Source organism: Diplotaxodon limnothrissa, linkage group LG3 (genome assembly GCF_057381915.1).
Source record: "Diplotaxodon limnothrissa isolate DT_005_m linkage group LG3, D_limnothrissa_male_GT1.1, whole genome shotgun sequence".
Taxonomy (NCBI): domain Eukaryota; kingdom Metazoa; phylum Chordata; class Actinopteri; order Cichliformes; family Cichlidae; genus Diplotaxodon; species Diplotaxodon limnothrissa.
Genome location: NC_140598.1, coordinates 22,750,159 through 22,777,388, shown reverse-complemented (window position 1 = coordinate 22,777,388; position 27,230 = coordinate 22,750,159). Strand labels below are relative to the sequence as shown.

Genomic DNA, 27,230 nt, shown 5'->3' with positions numbered 1-27,230 from the left:
AACTGTATGGGATTTATTCTCCAGCCACAACCTCAAGGAGTACATGGACACTGTACTCTCATACATCAGGAACTGTGTTGACAATGTCACCATCAACAAAAGGGTCAGGGTTTTTCCAAATCAAAAACCCTGGATGAATAGCGAAGTGCAATCCCTCCTAAAAAGCCGCAACACTGCCTTCAAGTCAGGGGACAGGGCTGCGTATAGGGCGGCCAGGGCAGACCTGAGTAGAGGCATCAGGAAAGCTAAGGCTGCCTATAGGAGGAGGATTGAAGATCACTTTGCTGACAACGACCCCAGAAAAATGTGGCACAACCCTCTGTAGAGCTCGTCTGTCCTGCATGGTGCTGTTCCCGAACCAGGTTAAGATGTTTCCCGCCAGGATGCTCTCTATGGTGCACGAGTAAAAGTTCCTGAGCACCTTGGAGGGCAGTTGGAAGTCTCTCAAGCGTCTGAGGTGGTAGAGACGCTGACGGGCCTTTTTCACCACGGTGTTGATGTGACAGGACCATGACAGGTCCTGCGTGATGTGAACTCCGAGGTATTTGAAGCTGTCCACTCTCTCCACTGGGCACTCGTTGATGACGGGGGTCTGGTAGTTCCTCTCCTGCTTAGTGCTGAAGTCCACTATCAGCTCCTTTGTCTTACTGACGTTTAGAAGGAGGTTGTTCCTCTGGCACCAGTTCTCCAGATTCCTAATCTCCTTCAGGTAGGCCGTCTCGTTGTTATCAGAGATCAGGCCCACCACGACGGTGTCGTCAGCAAACTTGATGATGGTGGTGGAGCTGGTAGTGGCCACACAGTCATATGTGTACAAAGAGTACAGCAGGGGGCTCAGAACACACCCCTGGGGGGCACCAGTGCTGAGAGTGGTGGAGGCTGAGACATGTCCGCCCATCCTTACTGCCTGTGGTCTGCCAGTTAGGAAGTTGGAGATCCACTGACACATAGATGAGCTGAGTCCCAGATGCTCCAGCTTGGTGGTGAGTGTGGAGGGAATTATGGTGTTAAATGCAGAGCTGTAGTCTATGAAGAGCATTTTAACATAATTCCCCCTTCTAGTGTCCAAGTGAGTGAGTGATGTGTGGATGAGATGAGAGATGGCATCGTCTGTGGAACGATTTGGACGGTAAGCGAACTGTAGTGGGTCCAGTGTGTCTGGTAGTGAAGAAATGATGAAGTCTCTGACCAGGCGTTCAAAGCACTTCATCACTACTGAGGTGAGGGCTACAGGGCGATAGTCATTGAGAGAAGCAGGGTGGGGTTTCTTCGGGACAGGAACAATGATGGACTCTTTGAAGCATGTGGGGATCACCGACTGAGATAAAGAGATGTTGAATATCTCAGTGAACACAGGAGCTAGCTGGTATGCGCAGTCTCTTAGGATACGACCTGGGATGCCGTCTGGTCCTGCTGCTTTCCTGGTGTTCACTCTCTTGAAGGCTCTCCTTACTTCATGCTCGGAGATGACGAGCACGTTTCCGGTGCTGGCAGTATCTTCCTGTCTGCAGCCGTTAGCGCCGCTAACACTAGCATTGTTGGAGACCTTAGCTGCAGCCTCGAAGCGAGCATAGAAAGTGTTCAGCTCGTCTGCCAGAGTCACGGCCGCGTTCGTCATACCGGTTGTTGGTGCTTTATAGTCCGTTATTGTCCTTAGTCCCCGCCACAGGCTCCTAGAGTCACTCTGTTGGAGTTGTGACTCTAGTTTCCTCCCGTAGCGCTGCTTCGCCTCTTTCACCGCCCTCCGCACGTTATATGACGCGGCTTTGTACGGGTCCATGTCCCCCGTCATGAGTCCCGTGTTGTAGGCAGCGGTGCGGGATCTCAGAGCGTCGCGGATGGTTTTATCCACCCACGGCTTCTGGTTGGGAAACGTTGTGATAGTCTTTGTCTCCACGGTATCATCCGCTAGTTTCCCGATGAATCCCACAACCGCTTCCGTAAACACGTTGACGTCATCGTCGGAGCTGTTTCTGAACATGCCCCAGTCTGCGTCATCGAGTGCGTCCTGTAACGCGGCCACCGATTGATCCGTCCAGCGCACGACCTTCCTCTGAACCGGAACTTCCTGTTTCAGCCTTTGTTTGTATTTTGGCATGAGGAAGATGGCGGCGTGATCAGATTTGCCAAACGGGGGGCGGGATTGTGCCTTGTAGCCGTCCTTGACCGTAGTGTAGCAGTGGTCCAGTGTCCTTTCACCCCTGGTGGGGCAGGTGATGTGTTGATAAAAGTTCGGCGCTGCGCGTTTGAGGTTGGCGCTATTAAAGTCCCCCGTCACAATAAGCGCAGCGTCCCGGTGTTGTGTCTGGTGCTGTGTGAGTGCCTCATGCAGCTCGCATAAGGCGGTGACCGTGTCCGCTTGTGGTGGAATATAAACGGCACTTACAATGACCGATGTAAATTCCCGAGGTAGATAAAAAGGACGACACATGATGGACAGTAGTTCCAGATTTGGTGTGCAGGAGCGTGTGAGAGGAACAAGAATGCTATGTGAGAATGCTCTTCCTGGACTTTAGCTCAGCATTCAATCATATCATCCCGGAGATCCTGGTCCAGAAACTGTCTCACCTGGGACTCTCCACCCCCATCTGCCTCTGGATCAAGGACTTCCTGACAAATAGACCACAGTCTGTCAGACTCGGCCCCCACCGGTCCAGCACCATCACACTCAGCACCGGGTCTCCACAAGGATGTGTTTTGAGTCCCCTCCTGTTTACGCTCTACACATCCGACTGCTCCCCTACCCATCTCTCAAACACCATCATAAAGTTCGCGGATGACACCACAGTGGTTGGACTCATCTCAAGGGGGGATGAGTCGGACTACAGAGATGAGGTCAACAGACTGACTGAGTGGTGTTCAGTTAGCAACCTCCACCTGAACACTACGAAAACTAAAGAACTTATCTTGGACTTCAGGAAGGGCAGAGCAGACCCGGCCCCACTCTACATCCACGGGAACTGTGTGGAGAGGGTACACTCCATGAGGTTTCTGGGCGTGCAGATCTCTGATGACCTCTCCTGGACTGCAAATACCACGGCGGTGGTTTAAAAGGCCCAGCAGCGTCTCCACTTTCTGAGAGTGCTCAAGAGGAACAACCTGGAGGAGAGGCTGCTGGTGACATTTTACAGAGCCACCATAGAGAGCATCCTAACGTACGGCATAACATCATGGTATGCAGGGTGCTCAGCTGCGGACAGGAAAGTACTGCAGAGGGTCATCAACACAGCCCAGAAGATCACTGGCTGCTCTCTGCCCAGCCTGGAGGTCATTGCATACTCTCGGTACCTCAGCAGAGCTGGCAATATCATCAAGGACCACTCTCACCCCAGCAACCAACTGTTTGAACTATTACCGTCAGGCCGACGGTACAGGTCACATAAAACCAGGACAAACAGATTCAGGGATAGCTTCTTTCCCAGAGCTATCACCGTAGTAAATAAGCACAAAAACAATTGAACCTGCTTAGCTATACCATACCGTCACTGCCATTATATTATGCTGCTATTCATACTGTCATTATATTAATGCTGCTATCCTGTATATATCGTACTTACTATTGTTTGAGTACTTGCGATTATTTTATTGTACTTTTTATATTTTACATTTATATTTATTATTTATCTTGCACCAAGGGAGTGGCACTCCAATTTCGTTGTACTCTGTACAATGACAATAAAGGCTATTCTATTCTATTCTATTCTATTCTATTCTATGTTTCCCTACTGTAGGGGTCTGTTCAGGGCTCTGAGAGGGTACAAGATGACAACTTTGGAATTCTACAAGAAACAGTCGATCATATTTGTTTGTCAAAGCTGAATCCAGGGCAAACTACGCTAAATTAGCATTTTTAGCTAACAACTACAATAAGCATAAAAGTTACTGTACGGCTATCATTTGTCAACATGACGCTTGTTCTTTTACATGTAATACATTTATTAACAACCTGAGAGTTTATCCGCTGGTCATTCGACATGACGAATGACTTCTGAAGTCTTAATTCAGCTCAAGACGCTGTAGATTCCCGTCAGTAACACTTTCGGTCCGCTAGTAAAACGTAGTTCTATTAATCTGCGCTTGATTACTTTTGAACCGGAACCGGATGTAAGTCCCAAAAAAACAGAATTTTGGAACTGAAACTGAATTGTAGAACTGAAACTGAATGGTGAGAAGTGAAACTGAAATTATTCAAGAGCTAAATTTTTAAAGGGTAAAATATGGTTTCAAAGCAAATGAATTCATTTTCAAACTATAAAATTCAATTTCAGTTTAGTGATGATCATTTTCAAACCAATAAATTGAATTTCAAATTAGGCTAATTCATATTCTGTTTTTAAAAGCATTTATTTAAGTTACAATTCAGATTCAATCCGAGCAATTCAAATTCAAATTGAACTTATTCAAATTCAGTTTCTGATGGCACAGATTTCTGCCCATATGAAAGGGCATAGCCTAACATATAAAACAGGAACAGACCGCTATGTAATTCATTTATTTCAACAAAGTAACTTTATTCTGAATATCACCTTTTTAAACGGTAACTGTAATGGACTACAGTTACTAAAATTTTGTTTTAAATATGTAATGCTGGTACATGCACTCTGTTACTCCCCAACACTGTCTGTGTACAATATATAGTGCTCTAGCATGGTCCATGGTAGTGATGTGCAAAAACACAGTGACTTCCAAACCCTTTTCTCAGTGATGATTCAGCTCTCATAACTCTCCTCCTCTCTCCTCTCAGTTCCAAGTTCCACTTAATACTTAATACTCCAGGGCTGACTGAGGCCCTCTGTTAAATAGTCAAGGCAAGAAGATTAGTGGCAGGTTTGACGTCTCCAGCACGGGAACGCTCCCAAGAGCGCATGACCTTGATAAACATAAACAACACATACAGAGGGAAATGAGAGGGAGAGGAAGTGAGAACACCACACCAACGCAAGTCGACCGGTGAAGATCATCAGACCTTGACAGTTTCCATTTTGCATCATAGTCTAAACTTTGTGGTGACACCTCACGGACTAAATAATGAGTGATTTAGAAAAGTTAACATCTACAAAAGTGACCAAAGAAAAAACAAGGAGGATTTTGGTGAAACACCTTCAGTACAAGTGACTTTAACCAGCATTAGCCAAAGAACAACCAGCAAGTTTCATGTTGCCATGTTTTTATCCATGGCAACATGATGTTGCCAGGGGATCACCAACTGGTTTCTATGCTTAAGTAACTGTGGTGCAGCTGAAGTCATGTTTTCATTATTTTAACTATAACTGTGACTCTATTATTTTACAAACTTCAACAACGTGTCTCATTACTGTCACACACAGGCATTAAAAACAGAAATATTATGTTCACTGTCATTAGTTCAAAATGAAAATATATTGTTCAAAAGGACAATTACTGAATTTTAACATTTGATATGTTCGCTTTGTGCTCTGCTCCAGGACTTGATGACTCAATTTTCTTTTATTTATATTTAATTTGAGACAATTATTTACTGTACAACTAACAGAGAGGAACTCATGTGTTTCCAGGACAATGAAGCCACTCACCCAGAAAGATGAGGAAAAACTGTGTGACATAGCTGACGTCACTACTGAGCATCATTTCTGGAACTGCCATATGTTGTTTCCTGATGTCTTTGTTTTTTTCTAACACAATAATTTCAGGTTTCAGTTCATGGCTTTGCTTTTGTTCCGGTTTGTTTGTGTTTTTCAGTTTGCCTATTGATAAAGATATTTTTTTTTTCAAGTTTATTAGTATTAAAGTTGGCATTGCAGGATAACATGTAGGTTTTCATTTTCAGATTCTCTGTTACACTAAAAAGTCGTCTTATCCCTCAATTGCAGCGGTGTGAAACATAAATCTGGTCCACTGGAAGGCACAAAATTTTGATTTTTAATTGTATTTTTATATGTATTGTGGCGATCGTGGCTCAAGAGTTGGGAGTTCGCCTTGTAATCGGAAGGTTGCCGGTTCGAGCCCCGGCTTGGACAGTCTCGGTCGTTGTGTCCTTGGGCAAGACACTTCACCCGTTGCCTACTGGTGGTGGTCAGAGGGCCCGGTGGCGCCAGTGTCCGGCAGCCTCGCCTCTGTCAGTGTGCCCCAGGGTGGCTGTGGCTACAATGTAGCTTGCCATCACCAGTGTGTGAATGTGTGCGTGAATGGGTGGATGACTGGATATGTAAAGCGCTTTGGGGTCCTTAGGGACTAGTAAAGCGCTATATAAATACAGGCCATTTACCATGTATTACAGCTTTTCCTACTAAAGGTCATTCATACTACACCATGATAATGAAGTACAATACTACATAAAAAATTAAATAACCAAGAAATGTTTTTCAATATCTAGTATAAAAAATAAAATAAGACATTTCTTGTAAATTGACAAAGATATTCTTTAAAAAAAATGCAGGCCAATCAATGAATACATGAATGTAAATTTGACATATTCATATTCATATTTCACGGCACGGTGGTTAGCACTGTTGCCGCACAGCAAGAAGGTCCTCCATCAGGCCGGGGTCTTTCTGTGTGGAGTTCGTGTCATGGTCCCCGCACCTCGCCAGCTGACAGCAGTCAGGCGCTTTGTTTTGTTTATTCTCCTCTCTCACCTCTGCTCTCCCTTTCTCTCTCGTCCTCTTCCACTCTCTCTTTCTCCTGCCGGGGCGGAGCTCAGTGTGGGCTCCTGCTCCTGGCCCACGCACCTGGAGATGATCAGCACACCTGCCGCTGATTATGAGAATTGGAGTCCTACTTAAGATGGCGAGTCTGCTCTACTCGTCGCTGGATCGTTGAGCCATTAGCGTCAGTCGTCCTGCACTCTGCAAAGTTTGTTCGTGATTACGTCTGAACCAGGAGGCTAACTGTTTCTCTGTCTGTGTATAGATTTCCCCTGGACCTGTTTTCCCTGTGCACGGTGACTGAGCGTGAGCAAGAGTGATAGAGGAAAGAAGAGGAGCTGTGTGTGGTTGCGAGGGCTGTATGGAAATCTCCCCTCCCTGGACTCCTGCCCCTTTCACTCCCGGACCCTGGAACCCCTTTTCCCCAGACACCGTTGTGTGTGTATATATATTTCACCGTGGGGAACACTGTAAATGAATTCACTTTTGATTTGAAGAAGCTTGTGGTCTGCGCCTGAGTCCGCTCCACTAATCGTGACAGTTCGCATGTTCTCCCCATGTTTGCGTGGGTTCCCTCTGGGTACTCCGGCTTCCACCCACCATCCAAAGACATGCGGCTTGTGGGGATAGGTTGATTTATTAATCTAAATTACCACAGGAGTGAATATGAGTGTGAATGGTTGTCTGTTGCTGTGTGTTAGCCCTGCGACAGACTGGCGACCTGTCCAGGGTGTACCCCGCCTCTCGCCCTATGACAGCTGGGATAGGCTCCAGTGCCCCCTGTGACCCTGAAAAGTATTAGCGGAAGTAAATGGATGGATGTTCATTTTTCATTGTTTCACTGGTTCATCCCACTTCAAATCAATATGGGCTTTATGTGGCCCACGATGTAAAATGGGTTCCTAGTCTAATGAGTTGTGGCTGTGAGGATGTCCAAATCCATGGGCTGCATCCTCCTGAGGATGGATTTGTAGGCCGATTACGTCAAAGCGACGCAACGAAGGCTGTCCAAATTCAAATTTTCCCTGAATTTGAAGGATGGGTCGGGTCTGTCATTAGTTGCCCAACCTATCCCAGAATTCATAGCTCGGTTCCAATTCCAGTTTCCAACAATGGAAACTGGGTCAATTCTTTCTGGGTCAAAAAATAAACTTTTAACATATTTGCAGGTGGGGATGTAGCTGTGTAAACATTAAATATCTGCTCGGTTTATCAAGATATCACATATTTGCAAAAGTGCTCTGACGTTTTCAGAGATGTCTGTTATCCACCAGCTCGATAGCTATCCAAGAGCTTGAGGAGCAGAGAACAGGAAACTCCCGGCACATCATTTTCAGTTCACCGCAAAGAGCACACGGCCGAGTTTATTCAACTCCCCCGAGACAGCAGTGACACAAATCCAAAGGCTACACCGTCCAATTTCACAGGGGTTTACTTTCAGCCTACCCGACGTTTTGAGGACCCGGCCCACGTAGACTGTAAAGGCTGGGTCCTCAGGAGGATGCAGCCCATGAATTTGGACATGACTTATATACACAGAATTTGTAGAACCATTTATTGAGATGGGCAGCTGGCTGCTTTCTGTTTCTGTTAAGGCTGTCCATATCTGAGAGGAGACCGTGGAGCTACAGTAGGAAACCATTTGATATTAAAGACAGAGCTTTATTAAAATACCACCATCCATGTGTGTAGTGAACTGTTCAGATGGGTTACTGGAACAATAAATAAGTTTAAGCATAAATTTTCATAAGATAGAAAGAAAATGATGTTGCAGTCATTTAAAAGAAAAGTTTGTTCTGTTAAAACTGTTTGTTATTCTATAAAAAAAGCTCTCGGCAAAGTTAGGACAATTGGAACAGCCCCACTCATCTTTCCAACACTGTAGCCAAAGACCCAGAGTTCAGTTCACTGAGTAGTCCCTTAACTGTAACTAGCAATTAATTTATGAATTATCTATCCATCCATCCCTCCTTATCAGGGTCAGATCAGAACTGGACACTATCCCAGGTACCATAATAATACATAATTCTTTAGGTTTTAGAGAACAAGACTGTGAGACTTTATGCAGGTTCGAGTTAGACGAGATTAGACAAGGACCTAATAAGGCAATCAGGAATGATAAGGAAGGAGATGGTGAACAATGTGTCCGCCTCTGCCAGGGCCAAAGCAACACGTCCAGTGACCAAAAGACAGATGAAAAGTGAAATTCACATTTTTCTATCTTTACTATCTTTACTCTTCTATCTTGTAGCACATTGCATTGGACCCATTTATCCTTCAGAGACTAAAATAAAAAAAAAATCAGAATATAATCCAAGTAAATAATATGATGACTGGTAAAAATAAAAAGATTACAGACAGTATTGTGGAGCCCACCATCTGTATCCCCAAAATTACCTGACTGTGGAATCTGTATCGTGAGGCCATGGGTCTTTCATCTAGTCATTTAGTGTTTGCAAATATACACCCAGAAACAGGAACTTAGCCCAGACAGGCAGAACCTGCACTCATGGGCCAGAATGGAAACATACAGCAACACCCTTGACACTCAGCATGGACCATGACACTATTGATCTTGTTTTTAGAGTTTGTTCCTGTGTTGCTATGATTAGTGCCACTGTGCCATCTTTCAGCCCAGCTTTGTCCATCCACTGGTCCAGATTTCTAATATTAGATTAATATCAGCCACTTCTTCTATCTGTTTGTGCTAAATACCATGTTTTCATGTTTTCAATGATGGTTCCTCTTGCTCCTCTTTTTTCTCTGGCTTCGGCTGTCTGAGATAGTTACTAAGCAAATAATAAGTCGTAACTATCTTCCTGATGTATTCATGAATCTTTGTTGTTTCGTCCTGGAAAGGGGTTCAGACACTATCTAGTCTCCGGGTGCCTTCCTTCTGCTTAGTGTATGTAACACTCCCCTAGTAAGAGGGCAACAAACAGCTTATATATGGTCCTGAAAAAAAAGAGTAAATGATGAGATGGATGAAAGGTAGTGTGTTTTCCTCTCCCGCATCTGCTAAAGCTTTATTTATACACATTCACATGTTCACAATAGGTTACAAAAACTTCTTAATCTCTTTGTGTCACATTACTAAAATCTGAGTAAACTAAAATAATATAAAAAAAAATCTAAACAGTCATATCTGTTGTTTGTTACTCAAAGTTACACATCACACTCTTTTTCCCCACACATAGTTTAATAGAACAAACATTCGTACTTGTTCAGATACAAACTTGTATTGGAAATCTCCACATCAACATTTCAGAGTGACCAGAGTTGTTATTACACTAACTTTAGACAATTACAGTGCTAGAACATCAAACTGTCTCTGTGAACTCACTAATATAGAGGAGCTGTGGTGTACTGTTGTTACAAGAGACTGCCTTCAGTTTAGAAGAAGCCAAAGACAAAGGCTACTGCGGTGAGCTAAGCTAGCTCTGCTCTCTTAACCATAAAACGTTTCAAAGAGAAAAAACAGACAAATACAGATCCCACCAAGACAAACTGTTGGTCGGGTTTTACCCTTATTTGGCATCTTAATCATGTGGACCACATGTGTTGCCTTATTATTTACTAACCTGAAAAAAACAGGTGGACTACAGGTAGTGTGTTTTCCTGCTTCTGCCAGATCTGAAGACGAGCAGTAGCTCACACTAAACCGTCTCACTAAGGTGGAGGTGCCCCCTTGTGGCGCAACTTGGGATCACACAACATGTTGACTCTCCACACAAAATCGCCAAATTAAAGGCCTCCTTTAACAAAAATACACCTGGAAACTTATACAATACACAAAAGGTAAATCACATAATAACGCTACCACACATTATGGGGTATCACATACATTCTTAAAATGCAGATAAGGAGTTTTCTTGTCTCTCCCCTTTGCTCTCTCTCTCTCCCTCTCTATAGACAGTGACATGTTTTTTGTGTGTTTCTAAATCTGTTGCACTTTTATTGCAGTGAAGACAAACAGGAAGTAAGTGAGAGTGCAGGGTAGAAGTGTGATCGCGGTGTTTCCAGATTTAAAGCAGTACGATAAAAGAGCACATAAAAGCTCAAGCAGCTTTTCCTACTCATTGACAACTGCAGAAACATAGGTGAGTCCTGCTTGTTTTTCATCCTCCACTTTTTTCTTCTACTGATTTCATGTTTACCTTAAAATATGCATATATAAAATATACTTTACCAGCTCTGACACGCTAGAAGAGAAACACTATGTTCCTTCGATACAGCGATCGCAGCATCACAGCTGGTTTCTGGCAGTGTTCAAGATGCACAACCTACAGCTCTATAACACTTTTTTATTAACTAAGAGCTGCTAACTAGCCTGCAAATCAACCTTACACTCATTTTTTGCATTTATTACGAACAATCTGTGAGTAACACAACATTATATTTAAAAGTGTTGTATATTCAGTAATGCAATATATTTGGTCATTTTCCATCTGCATACAGGGATTTCTTCTCTGTATTTATACACGACACACATACTGTGGCCCTTGTTAACGATTTTATCCAGTTGCTATTGCAGATGACAGCTTTAATCTACGTACTGAGGCATATGGTGACCCAATTTCGGCTTTTCAATTTGCTTTTAGAAAAGCCAGATAGTAAGGAAAGTAACAAATGTAGAAACATTGATCAGATTAGAGAAGGAAGTTAAACAGTTGATACTTTAATGTGCGAGTTATGATAGGGGGAGGGGGCATGAGCACTGCTGAGCAAGAATAAAGTAGTTGTGGTAAACCAGTCATATGACCAATTTAAGGTAGCATAGTAATAAGATGCTATGTACCCATTTTTAAATTGTGTTGATAGGCCAGGTAAAACCAGAGTCATGATAAAAATAAAAAACAACGCTGTGTTTTTTCTGAATACTGTCGTCAAATTTACTGTCTAAGGACAGCGCTAGAATGCAGTCTCTGCTGATGACCCCCCGAAAGTTTAGAAAACAAAAAACACCTTTCCTATTGGTGGAAAAATGTACAATGTTTAGGAAGAGGGGGAGGTTTTAAGAGGGATGGTTGTGTGAGCGTTTTAAGATGTGAGAGATTTGTGGCATTTAGTGTGTTTAGAGAGTGTAATTAGTGTGTTGTGTAGTTGATAGTTTTGTGTTGTGTGTCAGAACAAGAGGCGACTGCTGAATCTCCCAGTTACTGTCAAAAAGCCCCCAAAGGCAGATTGCAATGTAAACGCTGTCTCCAGGTGAAAAAAATGAGTGATACACCTCCTACCGTAAGGCCTGCAGGTATCAGGCATGTGGCTGCATCTTGAGGCAAATAGCTGCAAACTTTGTTCTTTGTAAAACTTGTGCGTAGGTTTTTAGAATTTCCAATTTATATTTGGATGTCAAGTGTCAGGGTTCCTGGGTCGTTGACTCAGTGATTTCAGTTTGTTCGTGTTCAGTTTATTTTCTACGTGCTAGTGTTTATCTGTGTCACCCTTCTGTCTCTGTGCATGTTCTAGTTCCACTGCATGTCATTAGTCAGATTATGTTCAACCCTGTACTCACCTGTTTCCAATCATTGTCATCATTCAGCCTGTGTATTGATATCGTCATTGTTGTCGTTCTTGCCTATGTTCAACCAGTCTCTCAGTCAGTTAGTCAGTCCTGCCGTTCCTGCTTTGTCAGTTCTCTCAATCCAATAAATCCGCATCATTTTTCACCGTGAGTTCTGTGTTTGGGTCGTCTCTTCCTTGCCTCCACACACGACACTCCTGACATCAAGCCATGAAAATGATTTTTTTAAATATGATTTTGGTTGTTACAGTAAAAATTGACTTTGATTCTGAATTTATGTTTTTTGTCTGAATTCAGATCAATTGTGTTAACCCTTTAAGACCTACCATAGAACCAAGTCCGCCAGAGCTTATATTATATTTTTACATGCTGCAGTGCCATTTTTGGGAGCATTTCAAGTTGATATAAATTAATACAACTGTTATAGCCCAAATTTTAATAATATGTATTCATTAAGTGCATAGTAATTACATAAATTGCAAAAAAGTGCAATAAACTACAAAAAAATTTAAAATCGTTTTTCTGTTTTTAACATATATTTCTAGTTAGAGAAATTTAAGAGGCTTATCCCTCAAAACTGTAAAAAGTTGCACAAAATAGTGTCTTCATAGTTTTCTTTTTGAAATACACCGATTTTTATATACTGCAGGAAAAACAAAAATAAATATTATACTGCAAATTTGCAAAAAAAAACAAAACAGCATATGCATCAAAATAAACTATTTCCAGCATATGAGTCATAAGCATCCGAGAAAAGACACAGAAAGTCATAAAGTCAAACATAACTTTTAAAAGCATCAGTTTAGCCTTACAAGGCCCTGATAGTAAAAAAATTACATTTCCGCAAAATGACGTCACTTCCGGTTTCGGGCAGGACATGGAGGACATGCAATAGTTCACGCTGATGGACATAGGAAGTGTTACGAACAGCTGATGAGATCGGCAAAGCGTGTTTCTGGAATATTATGTTTTTGTTGCTGCAAGTGCTTTTTATGCAGTTTTTGCAAAGCTATATGTGGAAGGAAACTGTGACCTAGGACAAGCTGATGGCATAAGATGTAAGTACAACTCCTCCGGTTTCATATGCAAAAAAAATTATTGCGCTAGCTTACGTGGTTGCAGTGCTACCGGGATTTAAAAATAGTTATGCAAAATAGAGTGTGCCCGCTCTGACTGGCTTTAAAGGGTTAATGCAGTATGTCAAAATGAAAAAAAAAGGAAGATCAGACATGTGAGATCGTGCTGAAAAGAAAGGCAAGTAGGCAAAGTAGTCAAAAACGGCCAATTAAACCCTGGTCCCCAGAGGGTCAATAAAAGTTTAAAGTAACACAATGGTTACTTTTCCTAGTAATTACTTTTTCAAAGTACCTTGCCCAACACTGGTCTTGAGACACCGAGTATAGTGATTTAGATCTGAAAAAAAAGAAGAATGAATTAAAAAACAATACTAATGATAAAGTGTTAGAATAATTGGTTATTAAGACTGAGCAGTGGATTTCTATGACTGCTCCTTCTTGAACTAAATAAATTGGATTTATTTTTCAACTCTAGAAACATGGCTGACGCAATAAATGTGACTTCATCTTCCAACCAGACCTGCGATGCTATTAACACTTCAGCCTATCCTTTCTTTATGCTGGTCTACAGTCTAGTGTTCCTGGTAAGTTTCAAATAATCAGATTAACACATTTTTAACAGTGCACAAAGGTTCTCAGTATATGTGCTGAAGTCCTGTCCTCTCCATACTTTCTGTGTTTCTTTAGGTGGGGTTAATCCTCAATGGCTTCATCATGAAGTTCCACTTTTGTGGAGCACAGCAGCGGGCATCGAGCAGCTTGAAGATCTACCTGAAAAACCTGACAGCTGCTGACTTCCTGCTCTGCCTCTCTTTGCCACTCCGCATCACCCACTATGCTAGCAGCTCTGTCATCATTCGGCAGCTCTACTGTAGTTTTGGAGCTTGTACCATCTTCCTCAACATGTACGCTAGCATCACATTCATGGGCTACATTGCTGCCAACAGGTAAACTTCATGATGAAGATTAGAGGAACCTTTTACTGAATTCAGACTGCATTTCATGACAATGTTTTTACTACAAATTCTGACAGCCTGACTAAATCACTGACATCACTTTTGACTTTATTAATTTCTACTGATCTGAAACCACTGTGACTGATTAATGAATAGTGACTGATTCATCTACTCAACCCCCGTTTCTTTTCTCTTCAGGTATCTAAAGATCATCCAGCCTTCAGGAACTCACATCCTGCAGACAGCAAAAACTGCCCACATCATTTCCATCATTACCTGGGTGTTTCTCCTGGTTCCGACTGTGACATACACCATCCTGTTTTTCATCACCCAGACCCCTGTGACCTCTAACCCCAGCTGCTGTGATCCCTTCTTTAGTGAATCAATCAAGCTGTTCTTCACAATCATCCACACTTTGTCTCCCATTATCTTCTTGTTGGTCTCCATATGTATGGTCTTCTTCTACTACAGCACCTCCCGCAGGGTGTTGCAGGCACAGCAGAGTCAGCTGGCCTCCTCTGGCTCCGAGAAGCTTGTGAAGTCTCGCAGGAACATGTTAGTGCTGGTCAGCATCTTCTGTGTTTGTTTTGTCCCCTATCACCTGGCTCGTCTTCCCTATAGTCTTCTGTGGAGCAATGACTCTGTAGGCTCAGTCTTGAACTATGTAATGGAGGTGACCACCATGGTGGCAGTTTTCAATGTCTGCCTGGACCCTGTTGTTTACTTTTTCCTCTGTAAGTCTTTCCGGGCAAAGATGAGGAAGGTGGCCATTGTGACCAATATCCGACAAGCAACTGAAGAGAGTGAGCTCAGCAAGGAGCATCTGGACATTAACAGTCTGCAGGAGACAGACACAACACTGTGAGCACAGAAGCAGGCATCAAGCAGCTTTCAACTCTGCCCTCAACAGTTCTCTACGTTTCATATACTGATATAATCTCAGTGATTTTAGTAAAGATTATTTACTTTTGTTACGTTAAAGAAAGAGGAATTTTCTGATCTTGGCCCATGAGAAGTCCATAACAAATAACTTGGTTATGAATGAATCTGTAAGAGTTTTTGGAAAGGAAAGCAAAAGACATCCCAGTGTACTTCAGACCCAGCAACACAATCAGACAGAAACTGGTTCATCCCAAACACAAAACTCCTAAACACAGACTTAACAATGTGGTGTATGCTGTACAGTGTAGCAAGGAATGCCCAGACCTCTACATCGGAGAGACCAAACAGCCACTTCACAAGCGCATGACACAACATAGAAGAGCCACCTCCACAGGACAAGACTCAGCAGTCCATCTGCATCTTAAGGATGCCAATGTTCACATTTTGGACAGAGAGGACAGATGGTTAGAAAGAGGAGTGAAAGACGCCATTTTTGTCCACTGTGAGCGACCATCTTTGAGCAAAGACACCAGCTGTCTGCCATCTATAATCCAGTTTTGAGATCCCTTGCCAGACGCCTTAACGCCCACTCACATCCTGGGCCATCTGGCCTCAGGAAATCACATGATGGGGTGGGGCCAGGTTTCACAATGAGCTCACCCGAAACCCTGGCTGATTGTGACCTAAACCCGTTTTCACACCTTGGCTCATGTGATTACGTAGAAGATCCCTAAGGGGTCCCTAACCCTCTTGGGGACACTCGCATAGGGCTTAAAATCTGTGACTCTCCTCCAATTGCTCTTAGAACATCTTGCTTAACTGTAACTAGCAATGAATTTAAGAATATCTTTAATCCATTCATCCATCTTCTCCTGTATATATGTGTATTACATATATCAATAATGTGATTAGGTAGAGGATCATTAGGGGGTCGATTGTCCCTCTCGGGGGAATAATCCCCAAATCTGGGACTCCCCACCATTTGACCTTAGAACTGAAGAAGCTTCTTGTATGAGAGGTGAAACGTCTTCAAACAACTTAAAGAAGTCCAGACTCTTTTCTTTCCAAGGTCCTTAGACTACGATGAGCTGGATGACTGAGAACCTTCACAGACAAGCAGGAGACTGTTGTTGTACAGTGGATTGAAGAGAGAGAGGAGCAGTTCGGTTTCAATCAGAGTTCAGTTCCTTGCAAAACAAATAAGCTTAAAACAAGACAAAATCTGTTGTTTTCTACAAACAGTGTTGGAGAGTAATGGAATACATGTACCACCGTTACATATTTAAAATCCAAAATATGAGTAACGGTTTTCCGTTAGTGGTACTGTTTAAAAAGGTAGTATTCAGAGTACAGTTGCTTACACAGAAGTCTGTTCCTGTTTCGTATGTTAGGCTATGCCCTCTCTATTTTAGGTAATTCCACGGTGGTGGAAACCTAAACAAAACACGCATTAAGAGGCTCTAATGCCTGTGTCTCAATCTCGAGTCTCATAATGGCGTGAGGAAATATTTTTAAGAATAATTTAATATGAAGGCAAAGCGGAGTGTTACAGGTATAGCCCTAAAGAATGTAGCCTCGTGGGTAGGGATGGTATCGTTTAGGTTTTATCTGATACCGGTGCTAAAACAGTACTTTTGAAATGGTGCCGGTGCTTAAACGGTGCTTAAACTGGTGCTTAAAGAATGAAGAACACAAACTTTGTCCAAAAACCTCTCACGTTTAGCTGTTTTTTTTTGTAAAAAGATAACAATGTTAGCCTTTTCTGCAGCTATAGGGCATATATGGTATCACTCTTGGCTGGAAGCAATGCTTAAACAGTGGGAAAAAATCCAAAAACCTCTCATATTTAGCTGTTTTCCACTTTTTCTTTGGTCATTTTAGCCTTTTTGGCCAGGGTGAAGAGAGTATCTGCCATCAAACAAGAAGACAGCCGCATGTAACTACAACGGTGTTTGCTAGTTCACCTTACGTGCATTAATGTAATAACGTGGTTAGCCTACTCAACGTAAATTACACACGAACAACATTAAGCTACTCGCCCAGAGAAGAACGGCTGCTGCTGCCATCATCATCCGTCATCATTTCTGCTACACTGGCAGGGCTAGGGGCCAGGACTCTACTCTTTGGGTTTTTGGGGGATGTTGCAAACTCCGGGCCCGATAACAGGCACCACACCCGCAGTAGATGTGCACAGTGTGAGGTCTCGCAGCAAGCTATCAAATACGGTGCATTTCTCGGCTTTTAACAAAACGCTATATGTCTCAAGGTTTGTCGTCAGATTCAAGGTGTTACCTCCTTTGACAGTATCACAGTATCAGCTTAAAGCACTTGTTGCAGGCTGCTGAGTTTGCATCTTTTGCTGTGAAGTACAGCCAGACTTTTGACCGCTTCGCCTTGGGCATTTTTAATCTGGAGCTCTTCTCTAAAAGAACGTACGTACCTTGGCCCGCTTACTATCCTTGCAAAGGTAAAATTATTGGCTAGAATCCAAAGTGTATCACATCTCAGGAAAAAAGGCAACTACCGTTTATGTCAGACCGGTACACATCCCTACTCATTGGCAGTGTAGTCTGTGCCGCAGGGAGAATGGACTGCCATATCCGTTATGTGTCTGTGAGCGCGAGGGAGGGAGAAAAAGGAGAGTAGAAAAGTACGAGTTGTCATCGAGCAGAAACGGGAGCTGGAAGCATGTAAATATAATAATAACCACTGCAGCCAAGAAGAGTGCCTGACGAGCCCAGTTGTAAGTAAGCTATTAAGACTCGACTGTACACCGTGTTCATGTTTTCCTCTGAAACAATAAGTTCAGTTGGAGCTTTCAACGCCTCTCTCTGTCTCTTGCTATACAGTTGAGCCAGACAACAAAGCATGTCTGTAAGACATGGCAAATTGTTTTGTTTTTTTTACTATGCCAACCCTTTTAGGTTTGTTACAGCCCTGGCCGAAACTGGAGTCCTAGGGGTCTCTTGTTTCTGTCTGTGTCTTTAAGAGTCCACAGGTCCTTCCTCATTGGAGAGCTGGCGGCTGCTGATTGGTCCCCTGATCTTGTGACTGCTTTGAAAATCCCTCAGCAGCAGTTGACCTGTGGCAGCCACTGGTTGTGTCCCAATTCAGGGTCTGCATGCTTGAAGTACGCGCACTACGTACAGTGCGTACTATAAGTACGAGAAGTGCGGAAGTGAGAGGCTTGTGAAATGGGATGGTCTAGCCTTCGTCGCGCTGTTCAGGTTGCCTAGCAACCATGATACTAACCGCGAGAAACGTTACATACAGCATTGTGTGACAGAAATGAAGGAGAAAAAATGTTTTGTTGGTCATTCGTTTTTGTCATGACATCACTTTGATTAGTTGAATATCTGAGGCTGAGACCACGGGACTGTAAAACATGATTGTTGGGCTTCATTTTTGTACTGAACAGTCATTTCAAGATTAGTTAGTAAAGAACAATTAGTTAATGTTGTTCATGAGACTAAAATCATCTCACTGTGGTAATGTAAATATAATATGGCCAATATTATAGTATTGTCAGATTATTATGATATATATATAGATTATATATATATATATATATATTAGGGGTGCAACGATACACAAAATTCACGGTTCGGTTCGATACTTTGGTGTCACGGTTCGATATTTTTTCGATACAAAAAAATGTTCATGCTTTTTTAATTTGTCATTTATTAAAATTATAAATATATATTTTAACTCAAACGTGCAGTTTTTAAATTTAATGTTGCTGAAACAACAAAGGGATAAAATGCAAATGCTACACCTAGCTCCCTAACTGGATAAACAGGAGAAAACAAGACAGAAAATAACAAGGCAGCTCCTCCCTTCTGCTTCAGTGACTACTTACACATGAATCTAACTGTACACTATATACAAATAGAGACATTCCTCAGAAAACACACACAAAATGTCAAAGGGTTTGGAGGCCAAGGATGGGTCTGCTGCTGCTGTCAGTGGCTGTGTCCCAATTCAGGGTCTGCACGTTTGAAGTACGCATTTTAAGTGCGGTTACGTCACCGCCACGCCACGACGGCTGTCCCAATTCAAAGTGTACTTCAAATGCATACTCGAAATGCTCCATCAATTTCCCCAAATATCAAGCGTGGTCCGGTGCACACTTCGTGGTCCCATATATCCCACAATTCATAGCGCGGCGGAGGGTGTGGATAATTTTGCCGCAAAATACGGCAGAAGGGAGCGGCTGAAGAGTGAACTGTCAAAAGTAAGTACTGAATATGACGTCACTTATTTATGTGCGAATGTTTAATAATGAAGAACATTAAAACATTGCTGTTGGCCACATGTCGGCAAAGCTATGTGACATTAGTGATGTTTGTACTTTCAGTGTTGACTTGGTTTTAATATATATATATATATATATATATATATATATATATATATATATATATAACAACACCCAGCACGCCCCTGCGGGCGGTTTATCCTTCAAGCTCGGGTCCTCTACCAGAGGCCTGGGAGCTTGAGGGTCCTGCGCAGTATCTTAGCTGTTCCCAGGACTGCGCTCTTCTGGACAGAGATCTCCGATGTTATTCCCGGGATCTGCTGGAGCCACTCGCCTAGCTTGGGAGTCACCGCACCTAGTGCTCCGATTACCACGGGGACCACCGTTACCTTCACCCTCCACATCCTCTCGAGCTCTTCTCTGAGCCCTTGGTATTTCTCCAGCTTCTCGTGTTCCTTCTTCCTGATGTTGCTGTCATTCGGAACCGCTACATCGATCACTACGGCCGTCTTCTTCTGTTTGTCTACCACCACTATGTCCGGTTGGTTAGCCACCACCATTTTGTCCGACTGTATCTGGAAGTCCCACAGGATCTTAGCTCGGTCATTCTCCACCACCCTTGGGGGCATCTCCCATTTTGACCTCGGGACTTCCAGGTTATACTCGGCACAGATGTTCCTGTACACTATGCCGGCCACTTGGTTATGGCGTTCCATGTATGCCTTGCCTGCTAGCATCTTGCACCCTGCTGTTATGTGCTGGATTGTCTCTGGGGCATCTTTACACAGCCTGCACCTGGGGTCTTGCCTGGTGTGATAGACCCCAGCCTCTATGGATCTTGTGCTCAGAGCTTGTTCTTGTGCTGCCATGATTAGTGCCTCTGTGCTGTCTTTCAGTCCAGCTTTGTCCAGCCACTGGTAGGATTTCTGGATATCAGCCACCTCCTCTATCTGCCGGTGGTACATACCGTGCAGGGGCCTGTCCTTCCATGATGGTTCCTCGTCTCCCTCCTCTTTCTTGGGTTTCTGCTGCCTGAGGTATTCACTGAGCACTCGGTCAGTTGGGGCCATCTTCCCAATGTATTCTTGGATGTACGTTGTCTCATCCTGGACTGTGGTGCTGACACTCACCAGTCCCCAGCCCCCTTCCTTCCGCTTAGCGTACAGCCTCAGGGTGCTGGACTTGGGGTGAAACCCTCCATGCATGTTAAGGAGCTTTCTTGTCTTTATGTCAGTGGCTTCTATCTCCTTCTTTTGGCCAGCCTATTACCCCAGCAGGGTACCTGATCACAGGCAGGGCGTACGTGTTGATGGCCCGGATCTTGTTGTTACCATTCAGCTGACTCCTCAGGACTTGCCTGACCCTCTGCAGGTACTTGGTGGTTGCAGCTTTTCTAGCGACCTCTTCATGGTTCCCATTCACCTGCGGGATCCCCAGGTACTTGTAACTGTCCTCTATGTCTGCAATGTTGGCTTCTGGTAGTTCAATCCCCTCAGTTCTGACTACCTTCCCTCTCTTTGTTACCATCCAACTACACTTCTCCCATCCATGTACAGGAGGTGGCTGACAACTGCTCCGTTCCGTAGTCTGTATCCGTAGCCAGTCTTGTTAATGATCTCACTGAGGGGGTTCAGGCCTATGCAGAACAGCAGTGGGGACAGAGCATCTCCTTGGTAGATCCCGCACTTGATGGTGACTTGTGCTATGGGCTTGGAGTTGGCCTCTAGTGTTGTACGCCACATCCCCATTGAGTTCCTGATGAAGGCTCTTAGGGTCCCATTGATCTTGTACAATTCTAGGCATTCCAGTATCCAGCTGTGGGGCATTGAGTCATAGGCCTTCTTGTAAGCAATCCAGGCAGTGCACAGGTTGGTCAGTCTGGTCTTGCAGTCTCGGCTGACTGTTCTGTCTACCAGTAGCTGGTGTTTTGCGTCTCTGGTATTCTTGCCAATCCCTTTCTGTGCCCCGCTCATGTATTGACCCATGTGCCTGTTCATCTTAGCCGATATGATGCCTGACAGGAGCTTCCATGTAGTACTGAGGCAGGTTATTGGTCGGTAGTTGGAGGAGACCGGTCCCTTCTTGGGGTCCTTGGGGATCAGGACCGTCCGACCTTCGGAGCGGTATAATATTTATTTTTGTTTTTCCTGCAGTATATAAAAATTGGTGTATTTCAAAAATAGAACTATGAAGACACTCAAAATAAATTTCCTGTGGTAGGAAACTATTTTGTGCAACTTTTTTGTATTTACAGTTTTGAGGGATAAGCCTCTTAAATTTCTCTAACTAGAAATATATGTTAAAAAAGCAAAAACGATTTTCAATTTTTTTGTAGTTTATTGCACTTTTTTGCAATTTATGTAATTACTATGCACTTAATGAATACATATTATTAAAATCTGGGCTATAACAGCTGTATTGATGTATAGCAACTTGAAATGCTCCCAAAAATGGCACCACACCATGTAAAAATATAATATAAGCTCTGGCGGACTTGGTTCTATGGTAGGTCTTAAAGGGTTAAGACTGCACTAAACTAGACAGAGATCTTGGATGTCATTCCTTTCATGTACTGGAGCCATCTACCCATTTGGGGGTCTCTGCCCTGAGTGCTCCAGGTCATCCATCTGCATCTTGAAGTCCCACATGATCTCAGCCTTATCATTCTCCACCTTTGGGGTATCCAATTTTCACCTCTCTGGTCTGTGTCCAGATCCACCAGTTCTGCTGGAAGTGATGTGTGAATGCATGGTGAGATCTGTCTATACAGTCCTCTGTCAGGCACAACTTCTATTAGAATTTGATGTAGTTTGAAAACACGGTCAATAAATAATTTAGAGGTGTGTGACACTGTGGGCAGTTTTTCTAGGGCTAGGAAGTGTCATTTGGTACTGCTTTTATTGTTCTATGAGAAAAGGCGGTTCAGCTCCCTCCAACCAGCGTCACCATTTGTCCAGCTCCAGCCTAACCTTGAGTAGTTCACAATCACCCCACATTCAAATTTTGTTCTTTGGGGGTTAACTGATAGGAGGATAATGCACAAGGTTGCAGCCTACCCAGTGTTTAGAGACTCAAAAAAAAAAAATCAGAATATAATTCAAGTGAACTAAAATCAAAATGTTCAAGAAGTAAATGGCCTGCATTTGTATACGCTTTTCTACTCCCTAAGGACCCCAAAGCGCTTCACACTACATTCAGGCATTCACCCACACACATTGGCGATGGCAAGCTACATCAAGCTACATTGTAGCCACAGCTGCCCTGGGGTGCACTGACAGAGGCGAGGCTGCCGGACACTGGCGCCACCAGGCCCTCTGACCACCACCAGTAGGCAAACATGGGGTTAGTATCTTGCCCAAGGATATTTGGCATGCAGCCAGGAGGCAGCCTGGGATCGAACCACCGACTTTCTGATTAGTGGCTGACCTGCTCTGCCACCTGAGCTACAGCCACCCCTTAACACATCATTAAATAAGTCCTGGAAGACTGCAGGTGCAATTGTGATCCAAAAAGCCATCACAAGATCTTCAAAATGTCCTAAGCATGTGTTAAACACAGCCTTACATTCATCCTCCTCCCTGATATGGACCAAGTGTAAAATGTTTCAGAGGTCAAACACTGGAGAGGCTCCAGAGCAGATCTATCGAGTGGCAAAGGATACTTACTCTTCAGGTTACAGTAGTCAGTGCATGGCCTACATGTTTTTTTTTCTTCTTGGCTGCAAAGGGCATGACACTGTGTTTTTTTTCTGTGTTTTAAATATGTTGCACTATTTTGCAGTGAAGGCAAACAGGAAATAAGTTAGCGGGCAGTGTAGAAGTGTGATCACTGCTTGTTTCCTGATCTAAAGCAGTACTATAAAAGAACCCCTAACAGCTCAAGCAGTTATTCCTGCACACTGAAAACTGCAGAAATAAAGGTGAGTCTTGCTTGTTGTTCAACCTCAAGTTTTTTTGTACTTTTAGTGATTTCATGCTTAACTAAAAATATGATTTAACCAGCTCCTGACTCATGAGAAGAGAAGCAGTGTATAATTCTTCTGTACTGCCATCTCAATGCCAACGTTGGCTTCTGACTGTGTTCCAAATGGGAAACCTGTAACACTATAACAAATTTGTCATTGACAAAGGCCCAAGTAATGCTAACTGACCTGAAAATCAACCTTACACTCATTTTTAGCATTCATTATGAACACACCATTGTACGTAGCGTTGTATATTCAATAATGTAATATATTCAGGAATTTCTTCTCTGCACGTGGATATTTCTTCATAAATTGTGCACCAATCCCATGTCACAAGTTCTTGATAAGGATTATATCCAGTTAAATGCTGGTATAGAAAACAGCTTATAATGTTCAGAGTAATGGGTCAGTTAAGAGTCAGTGTTGGATTGCATATGTAGGCTAAAGATGAGAGATGACATCTAACAGTGGTTTCTGTACTTGCATGTTAAGCTTTCAACTTTGTCTTCAAAGCTGCAAGACTGTAGGGGAAAGCAACCTGAGACAACTGTACACTGAATAGAATTAAACTTTCAGTAAACTCCTCCAGAAAGTAGCATGCATAAAGAGAGCTTTACTGAATCTTAAAGGCAACATTTAAAACTGGACCTTGATTAACACTAAGAGACTATGAAAGAGGGATCTCTGAAGGCAGATTTATTTTTCAGCTTTGGGAAAAATGAGTGACTTAAAAAATATGACTTCAACTTTGAGCCAGACGTGTGATGTTGTCGCCACATCAGTCAACTCTTTCTTTATGCTGGTCTACAGTCTGGTGTTTCTGGTATGTTTCAAATCTTCAGATTATGTTCTGTCAGAAATTTTATTAAAGATCGCTGTGCATGCACTAAACTCCTGCCTTCTTCATCTCTGTCCTTTCAGGTGGGTTTACCCCTCAATGGCTTCATCATGAAATTTTACTTTTGTCGTCAGCAGCAGACATTGAGCAGCTTGATGGTCTACATGAAGAACCTGACAGCTGCTGACTTCCTGCTTTGCCTCTCCCTGCCACTGCGAATCACTTTCTATGCCAGCAAGTCTACTATTGTTCAGCAGCTCTACTGTAGTTTTGGAGCTTCTGCCCTGCTCCTCAACATGTATGCCAGCATCCTGTTCATGGGACACATTGCTGTTAACAGGTAAGTACAATCCCTGTTTCCCTGATCCAAGCATAGACATCTCTTTGTAACTTTCCAAAAGTTGATCCTGTTCGTCTGGACGTAGCGTTTTGTCTCTGGAGACTGAAGAAGTCGCTTGGATGAGTCACAAACGTTTCTCCCACAAAACGCTACGTCCAGATGAACAGAATCAACTTTTGGAGATTTACTTACCTGGACGATTGCAGGCATTTTAACCATCTTTGTAACTCAGTTATGTCTTCTGCAGATTCTCTTCCACTGTGACTGATCAGTGAAATTGCATACTGCCTCTTTTCTCTCTTCAGGTATCTGAAGATTGTTCACCCTTCAGGAACTCACATTCTGCAGTCAGTGCGAGCTGCCCACATCATCTCCATGATCACCTGGGTTTGTCTCCTGGCTCCAGCAGTTATTTACACCATCTTGTTTTTCATCACCCAGAAGCCTCTGAACTCTATCCCCAGCTGCTGTGATCCATTCATTAGTGCATCAATTAGCCTGTTCTTCACAATCATCCACACTTTATCCACCATCATCTTCCTCGTGGTCTTCATATTCATGGTCTTCTTCTACTACAGCACCTCCCGCAGGGTGTTGCAGGCACAGCAGAGGCAGCTGGCCTCCTCTGGCTCTGAGAAGCTGGTGAAGTCTCGCAGGAACATGTTGGTGCTGGTCAGCATCTTCTGTGTTTGTTTTGTGCCCTATCACCTAGTTCGGCTTCCCTCAACGTTTTTGACAAGCAATCGCTCTGTTGTTTCAGTCTTGAACTATATAATGGAGATGACCACGATGGTGGCAGTTTTCAATATCTGTCTGGACCCTGTTGTTTACTTTTTCCTCAGTAAGACTTTTCGGTCCCAGGTGAGGATGGTGTCCTGGAGAGGCAACATTCAACAAGTGAAAGAGCAGGAAGGAGCAGCTGGACATTGCTACAGCTGTGAGTTAAGCCAGTAAGCTGTTGCTTTGATTCTGACAGCGTGTCATAGATCCAAGTCCTCGTGAACCACAGGAGCTTCTGCTAAGCTAAAAAATCAACACAAGCCTGAACTCAACACAACACATGGACAGCGTGAATGTCAGCACTGTTTCATACAGAAAAATATGTGAAAACTGAATTTCTGTGTGTCTTACAAGGCATTTGAGATATCAACCTTTCAGCATTGATTTGTGTTAAGATGTCTTAACTGCTGATGCTTATAAAGGAAAAAGATTTTAACTGTTTTGCTACCCTACTGACTGATTTCACGTTTTTGGTCTGAAGTATAGGAAATGCATTTAATGAAGACGTGTGATGACGTGTACAAATGTGACTCTTGTGTTGACATTTCCCTTTTGACTGGCGAAGCAACAATGTGACAAGCTGTACGGCACTATTTTGGTAAAACAGGACCTTGGTGTAAAGGCTCATATAGATGTAATTCATAAGTCATGTCCGTAAACTTAACAAAAAGCAACGATTCTCTTCTGATCCTGTTTGAATTACGGAGAATTCAGAGAAGAAAAGAAATTCACATTTGTACACGCAGTTCTTATTTTGTAAACTCCTCAAACATGCATGTTTTACAATCATTTCACCTTGAAAGTGGAAGAGTTCAAAGAAATCATTAAAAACCTAAAATTACCACGACATTCTTGTATAAAAAGTTTAGGCAATACCTATAAACCACCTTTGTAGTGGTTTTTCTAACCCTCAACCTTCCTGTCAGTCAGATTGAAAATGTAACTTGACTATGAAGAGTTTAGTTTAGTTCGATCAAGAAAACTTTGAGTCTTTTTCTTTTGTTTTATGTTTTGTATGTTTGCAGGTTGCTATGTTGTATGACAAGCATGTGAAACCACAACAGTTATTTCCTCTCTTTTTTTTTTACTCTATGTGCAAAGCTATAGTGAGATTTTTTTCACCACAGTGCTGAACATAGCATACTATCGCATACTGTGATAAAGTGTGGGTCTGTTTTGTACTTTGAGTCACTGTGTATTCATTTACACCTAAACTCACAGCACTGCTCTGTGCTTTAGTTTTTTAGAAAACAAAAACCCCATAAATCCTGTTTTTCATTGATGTTGAACATTACACTTTAGTATAACACCTGGGAGAATAACCACACTGATCATTTTACTGGAGCCAAAAGAATTTGGACTATTTTAATTCTCAGTCGTGAACTGCAGGATCCCCTGCATTTGAACCCAACATTCATTACGTTATGAGTTTATCGAGTGTTTGGCGCTCTCACTTAGAGTTGGTTCTCTCTGTGGTATTGTATCACATCCTTTTCCTGTTAAAGTGCACCCCGCTGTTTTGCCTAGCTTATCTCTGTACCTGTTTATTTAAAACCTTTAGAATAAGACTCTTTTCATATTGTAATCTCCATGTGCTATATTCAAAGCACACTCTCCTAGCGAGGCACCTGTACCAGTAGCTTTTCCCAGCAAAAACCAGGCCGACTGGGTGACAGTGAGAAGGAGCTGTAGTCTTAAATAGAAGCCCCCAGTACGCCACCAACATGTTCACATTTCACATCATTTTCTGGCACTCTGTGACACACACACCAAAGAAAAAACTATTCTTATTGCCAGTTCCGTTTTGACAAACCTGAAGTGAGAAACACAAGCAGCCAATTACCAGGGGCCAGCGCACACGGCACTGAATGGAAACCTGAAACTGCAAATAAATGTAAACTTCACAAAATAATAATTCACTTCGGCAGTAATGACACTTGCCAAAACAAAGGTGAACTGTAGTTTTCTCTGGTCCCCTCCCCAATCGGACCA

General features: G+C 42.9%; 2 protein-coding genes across 2 annotated transcripts; both read left to right on the top strand.

Annotated features, from left to right (window-relative positions):
- The first annotated feature begins 13,702 nt into the window (after positions 1 to 13,702).
- LOC146634983 (P2Y purinoceptor 14-like) lies at positions 13,703 to 15,044 on the top strand. Its single transcript, XM_085350002.1, has 3 exons — positions 13,703 to 13,807; positions 13,911 to 14,170; positions 14,378 to 15,044. Exons 1-3 carry the CDS (start codon positions 13,703 to 13,705, stop codon positions 15,042 to 15,044), a joined length of 1,032 nt encoding a protein of 343 aa, XP_085206128.1.
- Positions 15,045 to 23,998: 8,954 nt separating this feature from the next.
- On the top strand, positions 23,999 to 25,412 carry LOC146634982 (P2Y purinoceptor 14-like). Its single transcript, XM_085350001.1, has 3 exons — positions 23,999 to 24,103; positions 24,202 to 24,458; positions 24,764 to 25,412. The coding sequence occupies exons 1-3, from the start codon at positions 23,999 to 24,001 to the stop codon at positions 25,410 to 25,412; spliced, it is 1,011 nt and encodes a 336-aa protein (XP_085206127.1).
- Positions 25,413 to 27,230: the final 1,818 nt, after the last annotated feature.